The following is a 14551-nucleotide window of genomic DNA, read 5'->3' on the forward strand; positions in this document are numbered from 1 at the left end:
AAAAACAATACAATAATTAAAATGAAGAACAATTTTAACAAATACAAACTTATTAGTATTTCAATGGGAAGTGTGGGCCTGCTTTTGGCTGATGAGATAGGGTTGTTGTTGTGTGCTTTCAAGTCATCTCAGACTTAGGTTGACCCTAAGCAAGGGCCGGGTAAATGACCTTGGAGGGCCGTATCTGGCCCCCCGGGCCTTAGTTTGAGGACCCCTGCACTATGCCATGATAGTTCTCCAGATAACAGGTTAGCTACCTAGGCCTAAATCCTGTTGGTTAGTCTTCACTAGAGTAGGCCTGTTGAATCAACTGTTGAATGATTAGTCAAGATTTAAATAAACCCCACTGATTTCATGAGTCTACTCTAATACATGCTAGCAGGATTTCAGCCCTGATCTCAATGTTAAAATAGTCTTCACAGGTTGAGCAGTATCTTGGTGAGATTGGACACATTGACAGATCTAGAAACAGATCAAAACGTATTTGTCCACACAGATGACCAGAAAGGAAGCTCAGTCCAACAGTCAGAAATATCTTCATGACAGCTGGCAAGCAAGTACTTTTGTATCTTCATAGTAAAGGCCTCCCAGCTCTTTCCTCAATCTCACAAGCATATATATGAACACACACTCCACAAGATCTGTACAAATTATTTATTGACCCTTCAACAGTTTTGCAACACACAAAAAATAGATAGCTTATTACCTAGTGGACAGGAGCAACCACCCGCTATTGCAACATGGACTGCATTCCCTGGAAAGCCTGGTGCCTTCTTATACCTTTCTTGGGCAAGAGCCATTTAACACTGCTAACAAAATAAAATACCAACATACAACCCATTTCTTACTGCTGGGTCCCCCAAGGCATTACTATAATGTGGAGCAAACCCCCAAATCTCCAAGGAATACGGTACTACCCTTGTTTATAGACCTGCCATTTCCTCCCTCCTGGGAACGAATTCTGAAGTCAGTTTTGCCAGTGGATTACAAGACATAAAGACACTGCTTCAAAGTGTTAAACACAGTAGCAACCTGATAGGTTTGTGGATCCAAAAGATACTAGATTCTGCTCAGACATGTGCATTGAAGAGGATTACTTTGTCTTTGACCTTTATCATGTCCCGTTTCCACGTTACTTTTTCTTCCCCCTGCCTCCTTTTTACTTATTACAGATTCATTTTGTATTGTATCTCTAAAAAATCTTTAAAATTTATCTTTAAAATGTATAAATAAAGACAATCTGTTTGTGTATTTGTATATCTGTTTAAACTTAAAAAAGGAGTCAGGAAACAATGAAAATGTGCTGCCATGGCATTAACATCAGTGGATTGTGCTCCTGAAAAAACATACTCGAGTTGAAGTTGCATCTTCATCCAGAGGGATCAGCTCAGAAAAGACAAATCCAAAAGGGGCAAAGGGCTGTCAGCAATGTGCAACTCAAGTCCTCCAGGCCCTGTTGCAATAAATAGATTGGAAAAGATGCTGTTCCTTACTCCATACACACTTGATCCAATATTGCTGCCAGATTGCAAAATTCAGAAAGTCAGGCCTGAAGTAGACACAACAAATGCAGCCCCGAGAACAAGCAGTGAGAAGGTCTTCCCATCAAGAGTCTATGAGACCTATAAGCCCTTTTAGACACGGAGAAACAAATTCAAACACACTGTACCCCGGTTACATGGCAGAAATTCAGTCCCAAGTCTTTCTCAGGGAGAAGAAGGCAGGACAGGTTAGGACATCACAGTCATTTTAGCTCACTGAGGAAGTTTAGGAGAGCTTTGTGGAACTCCTTAGGCTGATCAAGGTAACACGCGTGGCCAGCTTCAGGCAGCATGACGACTTTAGATTTGGGGATCTGCTGAAGGCTCGGAAGAGACTGCCTGCCCAGACCATTGTCATGTTCTCCATAGATGATCAAAGTAGGAGTCTAAAAAGATCAAAAAGAACAGTTTAGTAATAAACCAAGGAGTGTGGATAAAGAACCAACTCCCCATTTGCACCATGGCACTTTTGTGGAAAAGGTATTAATAACTTTATTCTTGTACCCCGCCATAATAATAATAATAATAATAATAACAACAATAATAACAATAATAATAATACTTTATTTATATACCGTTCTATCTCCCTGAGGGTGACTAACGGCGGTTTCCAAGTAGCATCACCAAAACATACAGAGTAAACAGCCTGACATAAAATTAACAAAACAACATAAGCATAAAATTATCACAATAACACACATATATTTTAAAAATCCTGGCTATTCAGAGCAATTAAAAGGCCGGGTTGAGGCTAGTGCAAACTCAAAATATGAGGGGACTGAGAATTAAGTACAGTGCTATAACAGGCTAACAGCAATAGGTAAGGCTGCTCATTTCCAGGGCCTATTAGAGGGATGACCAGGCTAATAGATAGGAAGTATAAGGCCATATTCAACAATGTTTGGGGCTGAGCTAGAACTGGTCATTCTCAAAGGCTTGTTAAAACCACCAGGTCTTCAAGCTCTTACGAAAAGAGGGGAGGGATGGGGCCTATCTTATTTCCTTTGGAAGGGCGTTCCAGAAGTGGGGGGGGGGGGGGGGCACGACCAAGAAGGTCCTCTCTCTTGTCACCACCAACTGTACTTGTGATGGTGGTGGGAGCAAAAGGAGGGCCTCCCCGGAAGATCTTGGGGTTCGTGCCTGTTCATAGATGGAGATGCGATTGCAAAGAGATGTGATTGCAAAGATCTCCCCAAGAGGACTCTGGGCAGCTTACAAATGGCACAAAGTGGCTAAAACAAAACATAAAATAAACACACAGTGCAATACAATAAAGTAAAACTATAGCATATAAAACAGAAAAAGGATGGATTGAGGAAGTTATAAAGATTATGATTGTCCAGGGGGAGACCAGGGGGAAGCAATCAAGCGATATAAAAGACTTGAAGCTGTTCAAGGTCACTAGATGCTTTGTTTTCTCTAGTTTCTGTCTTATTGCCACTATGCTCCTTTTGTTTGGTTCAAAGAGGAAAGGATTAGTAAAGTTCAATTTTCCAAGGGCTCTAGATTTCATGTGAAGGAAGACAAGCACCTGCTATGCATTTGTTCCATACAGATTCTATCTACAGGTGCACCTGAGAGCAAGGGCATCTGCCAGGCCCACAGACTGACTCTCACAGTCACTCTGCCATCCGTAATTAAAGAATTATAGGCTACAGTCACAGAGAGGTGGCACCATCCCACTCCTCCTCCTCTGTCCCCTTACCTTGACCTGCTGAAACTGCTGAGCAGTGAACTCCTTGCTGACCACTGGTGCAATAGGCACAAAGCCCCTTAGCTGATCCCCGCTACTCAGGAGAAATGGAATGGAATAGCGGCCGCTCACTGAGGAACTTATCAATACAGGCTTCTGAAGGCCCAGCTCCTTGAAGACTTGTTTCAAGAAAGCAACACGGCCTGGTGCTGTCTCAGAAGCACTGGATTTCTGAGAGTCTCCATAGCCTGTTGAGAAAGATTAGGGATTAGACCAGACATGGGCAAACTTTCTAACTTGGAGGCTGCATGGTGGCCTGGAGAGGAGTGGGGGGGGGGGCAAGAGGGAGGGGGTTCTCCCCAAGTCCCCTCCTGCCCTTTCCTCCCCTTCTTCTTCTCTTTTGGAGGTAGAAAGTGAAGGAAAGATGGGAAACATTTGGATCCCAAACAGGTTAGCCTTCATCAGGATGAGATAGTGGACGGGTGAGAAAAAGTGTATTCATTATATCCCGTATTGCCTACTCCTGATATATAATCCTAGAGCTGGAAGAGACCCCCCAAGGGCCATCCACTCCAACCCCCTGCCATGCAAGAAGGCACAATCAAAGCACTCCCGATAGCCAGCCTTTGCAGAAGAGCCTCCAGAGAAGGAGACTCTACTGCACTCCAAGGCAGCCTATGCCCCTCTCCAGTTGCTCTTACTCTCAGGAAGTTCTTCCTAATCTTGTCAGTCCAATCTCTTTCCCTGCCACTTGAAACCATTGCTCCCTTTTGCCCTGGTCTCTAGAGCAGCAGAAAGTCAGGATAGGATGGTGAGAGAGAAGAAGGCCCAAGAAATGAGCCCAAGGAGCCGCATCTGGCCCCTGGGCCTGGGTTTGCCCATACTTGGATTAGACACAACAATAAAGACTACATTCTGATGTAGAACCATCTCTCTTGGCAAAATGCAGATGCGTGAACTTGTTACCCTTTTTACCTCTTTAAAATATGAGATTTAGGTAAGCTAGTTATTTCCAAGACCTTTCTTATCAAGAATGTATTTCTTTTTACTTCAATAAATATTTTTGAACCTAAAGTTCTGACTCTGCAATCCTGTGCCATCCTAAGGAATAATAGCTTATCCCAGCTCACCACATGTAAGTCTCTGCTTGTTATGAAGTTTACTTCTGGTACTCTGCTGTATTTATGGTGGAATCACCCCAATTGAGGGTTGTTTTGAGCCTAACAGCTCAGATTCCCCAACTGTTTTTCTTTTGACATTCAAAGAATGTGGCACACTGGAAGAAACCACCCTTGCTCATTGCCAATTACTTGATTACCTTCCAGTTATGCAGTGGGAAACACAATATTTTCATGAACTAACTTTTGACTATCATAGCACAAAAGCACAAAGAGCTCAGAGTGAATAGATGGAAGTCAACATAGATAAGACTGCTACTCATACTTACCTGGCAAATCAATAGCTACTGCACGATATCCATTCGCAGAAAGCAAAGCCAGAGTCCCCAATTCTTCCCATATTTTGGAAGTAAAGGTCTGTCCGTGCAGAAAAATCACTGCCATCCTAAGAAAATACAATATTTGGATAAATGCTAGGACTTTTTGATAGGCAAGCTAAAACTAATTTCCTCTTCTTATTATGAAAGTATTAAAACCTAAATCACAGCCAGAAATGGCGTGTGTTTGACAGTGAGTGTGTGCATTTACACCAATACTCATGGGGAGATAGAGAGCAGAACTGTTGTGAGGAACGTCAAGTTATCCAGAACCTCTGAACCTCAATTTCCAGAATCCCTGAACATTAGCCATGGTGGCTGTGTCTTCTGGGAGTCAAAGTTTAAACATCTGCTTCTCTGAGTCTCTTGCAACAACTGAATAGAGACTATATCTCTTTCCTAAGAAACTTATTGTCTGAAAAGTCCACAGGTCAATACAATAAACACAAAAGAGACATCAACAAAACCCACTTAACAGAAACCTACAACAACCCAGTGATTCCGGCCATGAAAGCCTTCGACAATACACTGGACATCTCTACGGGGAGAAACTGTTAACCCCTTTTCCTAGTTCCAACAGACCTCACTACCTCTGAGGATGCTTGCCATAGATGCAGGCAAAACGTCAGGAGAGAATGCCTCTAGAACATGGCCATATAGCCCGAAAAAACCTACAACAACCCAGAAGCCTGTTGTATTTAAGTTTTCTGCATTTTGTCAGAAAGAATCTATAACTCTGGAGCAGCTGACTTGGGACCAAGTGTAGTCTAGTTAACTACAGTAAGTGATGCAGCTCGCCACCCAGAGGTGACAAAAAGCAGAACAGATAAAACACTTCTGACCTCTTTAAGACCAAAGAAATCATTTTAACAAGAGAGGTTCAACTGCTGCTGGGGCATAATAAATCAATAGCTGAAGAATTTATTTTTACAAACTAGGGTAAAAATAAGGAAAGATACTACCAGGATGGTTTTAATTCAAAAATGACTTAAGTAACAGCCATGCTCATTTAATAAAGAACATTCAGTGAATCCCACTGACAAGATATGTCATTTGACTCCGCAACAACATAGCCTCTTGATCCATTAGATTCTGCCTTGGTGCTATTGGATCATGGGAAGAACAATTTGCCAATGCTTCGTTTGTTTCTCACAATCAGTGTTGCTGACTTGTTATATTAAGATTCACTAGTGACATGACCCAAGTTAATGACATTGCTTACTTAGCTAATTAAGGTCTAGAATCAAGAGGGCACTTTACCTTTCAGAATAAGGAACCCCGTCTTTATGTACTGGTACAGTTTCTCTAAAGAAAACAGATGGATCTTGCAGGACTCTGCCTGTCAAGATGGTGGCGTTGCCAGGGCCTTGACTTTTCCTTGTCTCTTCTTCCATAGCCCGTGGCTTGGGGATGTCAACAGAAGCAGTAAATCTTTCATGTTGAATAGCAGGAAGCAAGAGGTAGAGGACAAAGGTGACGAGGACTCCAAGGACGAGCAGCCCCAGCCTGTTGCGGATCAAAGTCGTAGTCATCTTTTCTGAAAAAAAGTTGAGAAAGAGAACCACAAAATTACAACAGCAAAACAACAGAGAGGAAACAATCTGGGACATCTAATCGCCTATCAACAAAAGATTGCCCCAGGCACTGCCAGGCCATCAAATGCTAATCAAGGTGGTCAGTTGAAACATTTACACCTAGTTCCAGCAGACATGAGTCCTTTGTCCCACCCTGGTCATTCCACAGATATATAAACCCTTTTTCCTAGTTCCAACAGACCTCACTATCTCTGAGGATGCTTGCCATAGATGTAGGCAAAACGTCAGGAGAGAATGCTTCTAGAACATGGCCATATAGCCCGAAAAAACCTACAAAAACCCGTGATTCCGGCCATGAAAGCCTTTGACAATACATAGAACCACTACGATCACATGGAGCTTGAGAAAGGCTGCCATGGCAGTGGGAAAAGTCCACCAGAAAGAATCAGAGGGATTATGAAGCAGTACAAGGCCCCCTAGTTGCGCAGCGGGTTAAACTGCTGAGCTGCTGAACTTGCAGACCAAAAGGTTGGAGGTTCGAATGCGGGTAGCGGGGTGAGCTCCCACTGTTAGCCCAGCTCCTGCCAACCTAGCAGTTTGAAAACATGCAAATGTGAGTAGATTAATAGGTACAACTCCCGTGAGATGGTAACAGCGCTCCATGCAGTCATGCTGGCCACATGACCTTGGAAGTGTCTACGGACAACACCGGCTCTTTGGTTTAGAAATGGAGATGAGCACCACTCCCCAGCGTCAGACACGACTAGACTCAATGTCAGGGGAAGCCTTTACCTTTTTTAAAGACTACTTTGAAAATTAAGGGGGCTATGCACAGGGCAGCAAATCCCTGCTTGGTTATGGAAGCCCATAGTCACATTCTCAGACTCAGAGGAAGGCAAAGGCAAGCCCTCTCTGAAAAATCTTGCCAAGAACACCCCATGACAGGTTTATCTTAAGAGTCAACCTAAATTGGAAATGACTTGAAGGCACACAATAATAAAAAGAGGTAGCCGCTACCACGGCCTGTCCTCCAAATGTTTTCAAACCCTAATTCAAGAGGCCATGAGCATTGACCATGCTAGCTGGAGTTTCTGAGAGTTGTAGGTCCAAAACACCTTTTGAGCAGAACAGACTATATGCATCTTTACTGATGCTCAGATTACTAATGTCAAACCCTGTTTGGTCATATTTTTACCCTCCTGTGTCTCTTGAATCTCCAGACTTTTCCCCATCTCCAAAGGTAAAACTTCAGTATATTACAACTCCAACCTTGGAACATGATTTTTTTATATCATCCCACTGGAATTAGAAAGGCAAAATGCTTTGCTAGGTTCACTTGCTTTGCCCATTTATAAATATAGCTGGGTCTTGCAAAAGGGGAGGAAAGAAACAATTTGATTCAACCTGCAAATTGCAGAGGCCACAGCTTATTCAACAAAATACATTGGTAACTTTTCGGCTTTGAAATAAATTTCACCTTTCAAGATGATGGGAAGGCACGTAGTCACACCCTAGGGCACAAAGCTCAGGAACCCAAGCAGAAAACTGCTTGCAAAGGAAAGAGCAAATGCTTATTTTCCTCTTAATGGAAGAAGAAAAAGAAGAAAACATGATTCAGTGTCCAATACCCAGGGGTGTCTTAAGTAAGCACCTAGGCTAGGAGCTAATGTGAAGCCCAGAAAAACCATGCCCTTGAGCTGACTTTGCTAATGGAACGTTATGTTCAGGTGCTATGGAAGCTATCAGCTTGATGTATTTCAATGAATCAAAAGAATTGAATCAACCACAGGAAAGGGGGAAAAAAAACAAAAACAACAGAATTGTTTCTATCACAGAAATAGAATTTTCCTTTCCTCCAAAAAGTATTTATATGAGGAATAAACCACAAGATGGCATTTCTGGCTCAAATCAGATGTTAAATGCATTCTTATAATTAGCCATTTGCCTGGGATGAACTTGCCAAATCCTACCATCCAAGTGGTCCAACAGCACAAAGATACATGCAGAGAAGCCCACAGTGCTTATCTGCTAAGATAACTTGATAGAATGTTCTTGTTCCCATACAGAAGTGATATAGATGTCTTTCAATCAGTTGAGAACCACACCATGAAAACTACCAGGATTATTTTGAGGGCTGAATTACCATAAATTATCAAAAAAGCGTTCTTGCTTCTGTTTTGCTGAATTTTTGACATATAGAACTTTTTCAGGGGTCAAACTCCTCAGATGCATATTATTACAACTCCTATCATTCCTACCCAACAAGTTCCAGTGTCTAGTCTGCTGCGGATGGGTGTTTCAGTTTCCCACACAGATTCACTAAAAGAGGGTAGCTTGAATTTGGTTTTGAACGTTGCCAGGAAACTCTGTTTTTTCCATTATTGGGGCCATCATCGGGTGTCTTACTCATAGAGCAAAAGACTCACAGTTTTAAAATGCACAATAATGGAAAGTAAGTTCATGGAAAGTAAGCCAAGGAGGAGCTCAGCGATCACCTGTCTGTACTTACAAAACTGAACCATGGAAGGGCAGCTAGAAAAATGCACTACTGTTTTTTATTTTTTTAAAAAAATAGTCAGAAAGCTCGAGTCGTAAGAGTGTACTTTGTTACCTGCTCCCATTCTTATGTTTTTTTATTGATGTGATATCAGGATGTATTTGGACATACTCTGAAACTCTCTTGATCATGAAGATATATTTAAGATATATTTCTTGCCTTGTAAGGAATTTCCCCAAAAAAAGATACATTGGGATTTTTTAATTTTATTTTATTTTGCATTTGATATTTGGGGGGGGGGGGGGGGAGAGGTAGCTGATGACACTATTGCTGATATCTAGATGGAAGCAGTTCTAGTTAGGAATAGTTTACATGGATTTTCCTTTGAAAATGTCTTAAACGCGAGTGAATGGTAAAGTATGTTATACTTATTTTGTACAAGTAGCCATCTGCATACAGATCTAGACATGTTCCATTATTTCTGAATGTATATTTTCTGATTGTATATGAGATTGTGTCAAATAATTAACAAAAAATAAAGGAAAAATAAAAAAATGCACTACTGCAACAGAACTCAAGATAGACCAAGATGAAAACCCATTAACAGAGAACACGCACAAAGTGATACTACTTGAGCTCTTTCAGCACCATTAGATAATGCCACAGAGGGACCCACACAGAGGAGAACAGGTAACAGCGCATGGTTGACAAACAGCATGGCCTGACTCTGCACTTCTAACAGAAACTGAGACTGGCCCAAAAACTCTATTTGAAAAAAAATCATCCTGATATAATTAGCAAGGTTCATGATCAGAAGTTCCTTGACAGCTCTTCGCAGTAGTCTCATGCCCTGCTCTCAGGACGCTTCCAGACAGACCTCACAACCTCTGAGAATGCTTGCCATAGATGCAGGTGAAACATCAGGAGAAAATGCTTCTAGAACATGGCCATATAGCCCAAAAAACCTACAACAACCCAGTGATCCCAGGTTTTTTGTTTATCTCAGATTATCTGGCAGTGCGCTGGACCATAAGGAAGGCTGACTGAAGGAAGCTAGATGCTTTTGAACTGTGCTGCTGGAGCAAAATTCTGAGAGTGCCTTGGACCACAAGATGATCAAATCAGTCCATACTTCAGGAAATAATGCCTGACTGCTCACTGGAGGGAAGGATATTAGAGGCAAAGATGAAGTAATCTGACCACATAATGAGAAGACAGGAAAGCTTGGAGAAGACAATAATGCTGGGGAAAATGGAGGGAAAAAGGAAGAGACTGCCGACCAAGGGCAAGATGGATTGATGGTAACCTTGAATTGACTGGCTTGACCTTGAAGGAGCTGGGGGTGGCCACGGCTGACAGGGAGCTCTGGCATGGGCTGGTCCATGAGGTCACAAAGAGTTGAAAGCGACTGAAGAAATAAACAACAACATCTGGCAATGTGGACTCATATAATCCAGTTTAAAGCAGAAAACCTGGAATCAGAATCTGGGATACAGGGCCCTCGGACAGCAAAGGGGAAGAGCGGGTGTAAGTGCCAGCTGCTGAGAGGTGCCACACAACTTGGAGCGGGAAATACCAGTGTCTGAAACCAAGTGGCAGCTCCAGCAGCCTCATGAGGAAAGCAAGGAGATATTGACCCTAGTGGAACACAGGCAAGATAAGGAGGGCTTCAGAAGATCCCAACAGCTTTATAACAAACATTTGACAATCAAGGAAGTGTTGAGAAGGCTGTTCTATGATTTTAGGACTGGAAAGAGTCCTGAGAGGAGGGCAGGTAATCATTACAGGGTACAGTGCTGCCTTTGAGAAGTGATCTACTTATCAAACAAAAGAATAAACATAATTGAAGCCCAACCTCTCATGGGAGAATTCAAGGAACTGCACACCGTATTCAAGAGAAGTTTCCTGAATCAGTAAAGCTGACCAAGTCTTCGTTACACTGTGTCTGCTGTTCAGGAGTGCCAAAATTATTTCCTTTGAGGGCCATATCAGCCATATGGCTGACTTCAAAGGACCTTTGGACTGAGAATCTGTGAATACAGAGGGTCAACTATATATATGTTTTATATAGCAGTCAGTGAAGCACCTTTGCTTTGACTCAGCAATAAGATTACGATATTACTCAAATCTGATGTGCACCCTAATTTTGGTGATGAAATTTAGCCCAAAAAGGTGAGAATTAGATTTGAATCAATATGGTAATACCCTTCCAGGAAAGTGGAAACACTAGCAGGTGCCATCATGTCTGGTGGGACAAGCTCAGAGATTGCTGCTGCTCTTCCCTGGTTCAAGTGTAGCCAGACACACCCCTGTTTTACAGGTCTCTTTTTGCCTCCTACTGCAGACACACCTTCCTTTCCCTCCTCCAGTAACTTCAGTACAAAAATTTAGATAGGAAGTAGTGTTGAAGTAACTGAAACAATATGAAATCCCTTTGCTTTCCATCTTGCACAGAGGAACTGTATAGAGTTACACCATTCCTTAACACCATATTTGTCTACCAGATTCTATATGTTACATGCAGCAAACATTTTCCTCTTTCAAACTCCTGCTGCAGGAAAGAAAGCTAAGAGAGTCGCCCCCTACCTCCTACACGCAGGTGCTTAAACACCTCCTTCAGCTGTAATAAAAAAAGCACAATTACTTTCCAAACTTTTACGGCAATACTTCAAGGGTGCCTATTTTCAGGTGTGCCCTCTACAAAGCATCCACAGCACTGCTCACAGAATCTTATGGGGGGAAATCAGAGCAGTGGCTTCAGTTTCTAAACACACTTATTATACCCACTGCCTTTTTTTCCTCCCCTCCCCACAACTCCTAACTCAATGGATTTGGGAAAAGCTCTCCTTACACACAGCCCATTGTGAAGACTCTCCCCATTGCATATCTTTTATATTCTTATGGTGCTTCCAGGCCCTGGGAAGAACAGACTACAAAAAATAAGATAGATAGGCTGAGCCTTTTGTTAATGCTAGTTTCTCTACTATTAATAAACAGGAGATGGATTTCTATGCTGTGTTATCTTCCCTAACAGAAGGGGGCTCCCAAATTATCTACTCACTGGCTGAGGCATGTGAGGATTCTTGAAGTTGGAAGTTCAAAACACCTGGGTTTGTCTACATCATGGAATTAATAAAGTTTATAATAATAATAACTTTATTTTTATAGCCCGCCCTCCCATCTCCCCGAAGGGACTTAGTGTGGCTTACACATGGGACATAATGTCCACAGAAAATCAAAGCAAAAACATCAAAGCAAAAACAATTAATTAAAAACAAAAAATATGATGAAAATAAAACATAGCAAAACATAACAATCAGATAAAACATAAATAAAGCACCAGGGTATAAAAAGAGCAACCTTAAAAATTACTCAAGACAATACACAACGAAAACCAATAGCCATAAATACTAAGATGGGCATGATCAGGCTATACAACGGACCAGGTATGGGATAGTGCAAAGCAGCATAGTATAAGGCCAGGGGATTGAAAGAAGTGCAGATAACAGAGTATCTGGCGGGCTAGGGACTGGGCATTTATAAGTAGGGACTAGTCATTCTCAAATGCTTGTTGGAACACCCAGGTTTTCAGGTCCTTATGAGAGGAGGACAGTGTGGGGGCCTAACCTAGTCTCCCTGGGGAGGATGCTCCAAAGTCGGGAGGCCACCACCAAGAAGGCCCTCTCCCTCATCCCCACCAACCGTGCTTGTGACGGTGGTGGAAGTGAGAGGACGACCTCCCCAGCGGATCTTAGAGCCCACGCCGGTTCATAGGGGGAGATACAGTCACAAAGATAGATGGGGCCCCAAACCATTTAGGGTTTTGTAGGTCACTAACCCTAACCTGCACCTTGAACAGGGACCAGAAACTTATCAGCATCCAGAGTAGCTGCTTTAATAGGGACGTTGTGTGCTCCCTACAATTAGCTCCAGTTAGAAGCCTGGCTGCCAACCTGAGGTTTCCGGGCCATCTTCAAAGGCAGCCCCACATAGTGTTACAGTAATACAGTCTGGATGTAACCAAGGCATGGACCACCATGGCCAAGTCAGGCTTATCGAGGTACGGTCACAGCAGGCACACAAGCTTTAATTGTGCAAAGGTCCTCCCAGCCACGGCTGACATTTGAACATCAAGTGTCAGTGTTGAGTCCAGGATGACCCCCAGACTGCGGACCAGTGTCTTCAGGGGAAATGTAACACTCTCAAGCACAGGTAACAATCCTGAACGGCCTTGCAAATGACCAGAAGGACCTCAGTCTTATCTGGATTAAGCTTCAGTTTGTTGGCCCTCATCTAGTCCATCACAGCTGTCAGGCACTAGTCCAGGATCCTGGGGGTTTCTTTGGAATTAGGTGGAAAGAAGTAGTAGAATTGAGTGTCATTTGTGTAGAGATGGCATCGAACTCCAAAACTTTGGATGACCTCACCCAGTAGTTTCATGTAGATCAGCGGTTCTCAACCTGTGGGTCCCCAGGTGTTTTGGTCTACAACCCCCAGAAATCCCAGCCAGTTTACCAGCTGTTAGGATTTCTGGGAGTTGAAGGCCAAAACATCAAGGGACCCATAGGTTGAGAACTACTGATGTAGATGTTTAAAAGTTTGATGCCACTTTAACAGCCAAGGCTCTACAATATGGAGCCCTCTCCCTCATCTCTTGCCACACACAGGTGCTGCAATACCTCCATCAACTGGGATAAACAGCACAATGGCCCTACTTTCAGGTGTGGCCTTTACAAAGCAACGCAATGCTGTGGGATAATGAGATTTCCAGTTTGGTGAGGCACCAGCCCTCTCTGCCAGAGAAGAATTAAAGTTTCAGAAAAACCACAACTCCTATGATTCCACAGCTTTGAGCCACTGGGCAGTTAAAGCGGCGTCAAACCGCATTAATTCTACAGTGTAGGCACACCCCTGGAGCCTTGGGATCTCTGGCTTAGCCAACGTTGCGGGAGCTGCTGTCCCAAAACCTTTGACCACTTACAAACTTAAAAAATAAAGAGCGTTCCCTCTTTTTCCTCAGAGGGCAAGAAAGACAAAGTATTGCTCCCCTTCAAACGATTCCTTTAAAGCGCCCCTGACTTTGCTTGCTCCATTCATCCATTTCCTCCCCCCCCCCCTCCTTTCTAGGAATGGACTATCCCGGCCCCCTCAGGCCAGAGCGCGCGCCTCCCCCTCTCAGCCCTCGCGCGCGGCCTCTCGCGGACGCTTCCCAGGCGGGCTCGGAAGGCCCGGGCGCCACGCGCTCCTCCCTCCGAAAGGGCTGGCCGGCGGTACCTGAATTTCGCAGCCTCAGCAAGAGCAGTAGTAGCAGCAGCTGTATCCTATCACAACACCCCCCCCCCTTCGGAACACGTTGGGTCCGTCCAGCTGTTGCGTCACATTGAAGCCTGCCTTCCCTCCCTCCCTCTCGCTGCCCCGCGGCCTACCAGCTTGACAACCCGCCTCCGGAGTGAAGCGCCACCTAGAGGCCGGCGTGAGACTGCGCTGCTCTCAGGCGCATGCGCGGGAGGCGGATCCAAGCCAAATTGCTTCTTCTAAGGGCGCTTTTTAAACATAGAGTCGCTTTGCGCTGTTGTGATTCTACCATGGCTTCCTATTGGTGGATCCCATGGAATGCTGGGGTTTGCAGTTTGGCTGAGAGTCACACGTTTGTGTTGCCCAAGTCATTGGGTTGTTATGAGTTCTCCGGGCTGTATGGCCATGTTCCAGATGCATTCTCTCCTGACTTTTCGCCCATATCTATGGCACAGGTTGTGAGGTCTGTGTCTGTGGAATGTCCAGGGTGGGAGA

General features: G+C 43.7%; 1 protein-coding gene across 2 annotated transcripts; it reads right to left on the reverse strand.

Annotated features, from left to right (window-relative positions):
• Positions 1-639: 639 nt before the first annotated feature.
• Positions 640-14285, reverse strand: ABHD14A (abhydrolase domain containing 14A). Of its 2 annotated transcripts, none has more exons than XM_060765841.2 (5): positions 14188-14285; positions 5990-6266; positions 4682-4797; positions 3247-3482; positions 640-1927 (listed from the first exon to the last, which is right to left on the reverse strand). In XM_060765841.2, exons 2-5 carry the CDS (start codon positions 6259-6261, stop codon positions 1745-1747), a joined length of 807 nt encoding a protein of 268 aa, XP_060621824.2. In that variant the 5' UTR covers positions 6262-6266; positions 14188-14285; the 3' UTR covers positions 640-1744. The 2 variants fall into 2 exon arrangements, with proteins under 2 accessions (XP_060621824.2, XP_060621823.2); XM_060765840.2 differs by lacking the exon at positions 14188-14285 and adding an exon at positions 14036-14180.
• Between the last annotated feature and the right edge of the window lie 266 nt (positions 14286-14551).

This window comes from Anolis sagrei, chromosome 2 (genome assembly GCF_037176765.1).
Source record: "Anolis sagrei isolate rAnoSag1 chromosome 2, rAnoSag1.mat, whole genome shotgun sequence".
NCBI classification, from domain to species: Eukaryota; Metazoa; Chordata; class Lepidosauria; order Squamata; family Dactyloidae; genus Anolis; species Anolis sagrei.

Excerpts from the sequence above, each read along its gene's own strand:
- ABHD14A (XM_060765841.2), bottom strand. The coding sequence starts at position 6,261 with ATGACTACGACTTTGATCCGCAACAGGCTGGGGCTGCTCGTCCTTGGA. Across the intron at positions 4,798-5,989 it reads GGGGTTCCTTATTCTGAAAG|GATGGCAGTGATTTTTCTGC; the intron begins GTAAAGTGCCCT and ends GTATTTTCTTAG. Across the intron at positions 3,483-4,681 it reads AGTAGCTATTGATTTGCCAG|GCTATGGAGACTCTCAGAAA; the intron begins GTAAGTATGAGT and ends CTTTCTCAACAG.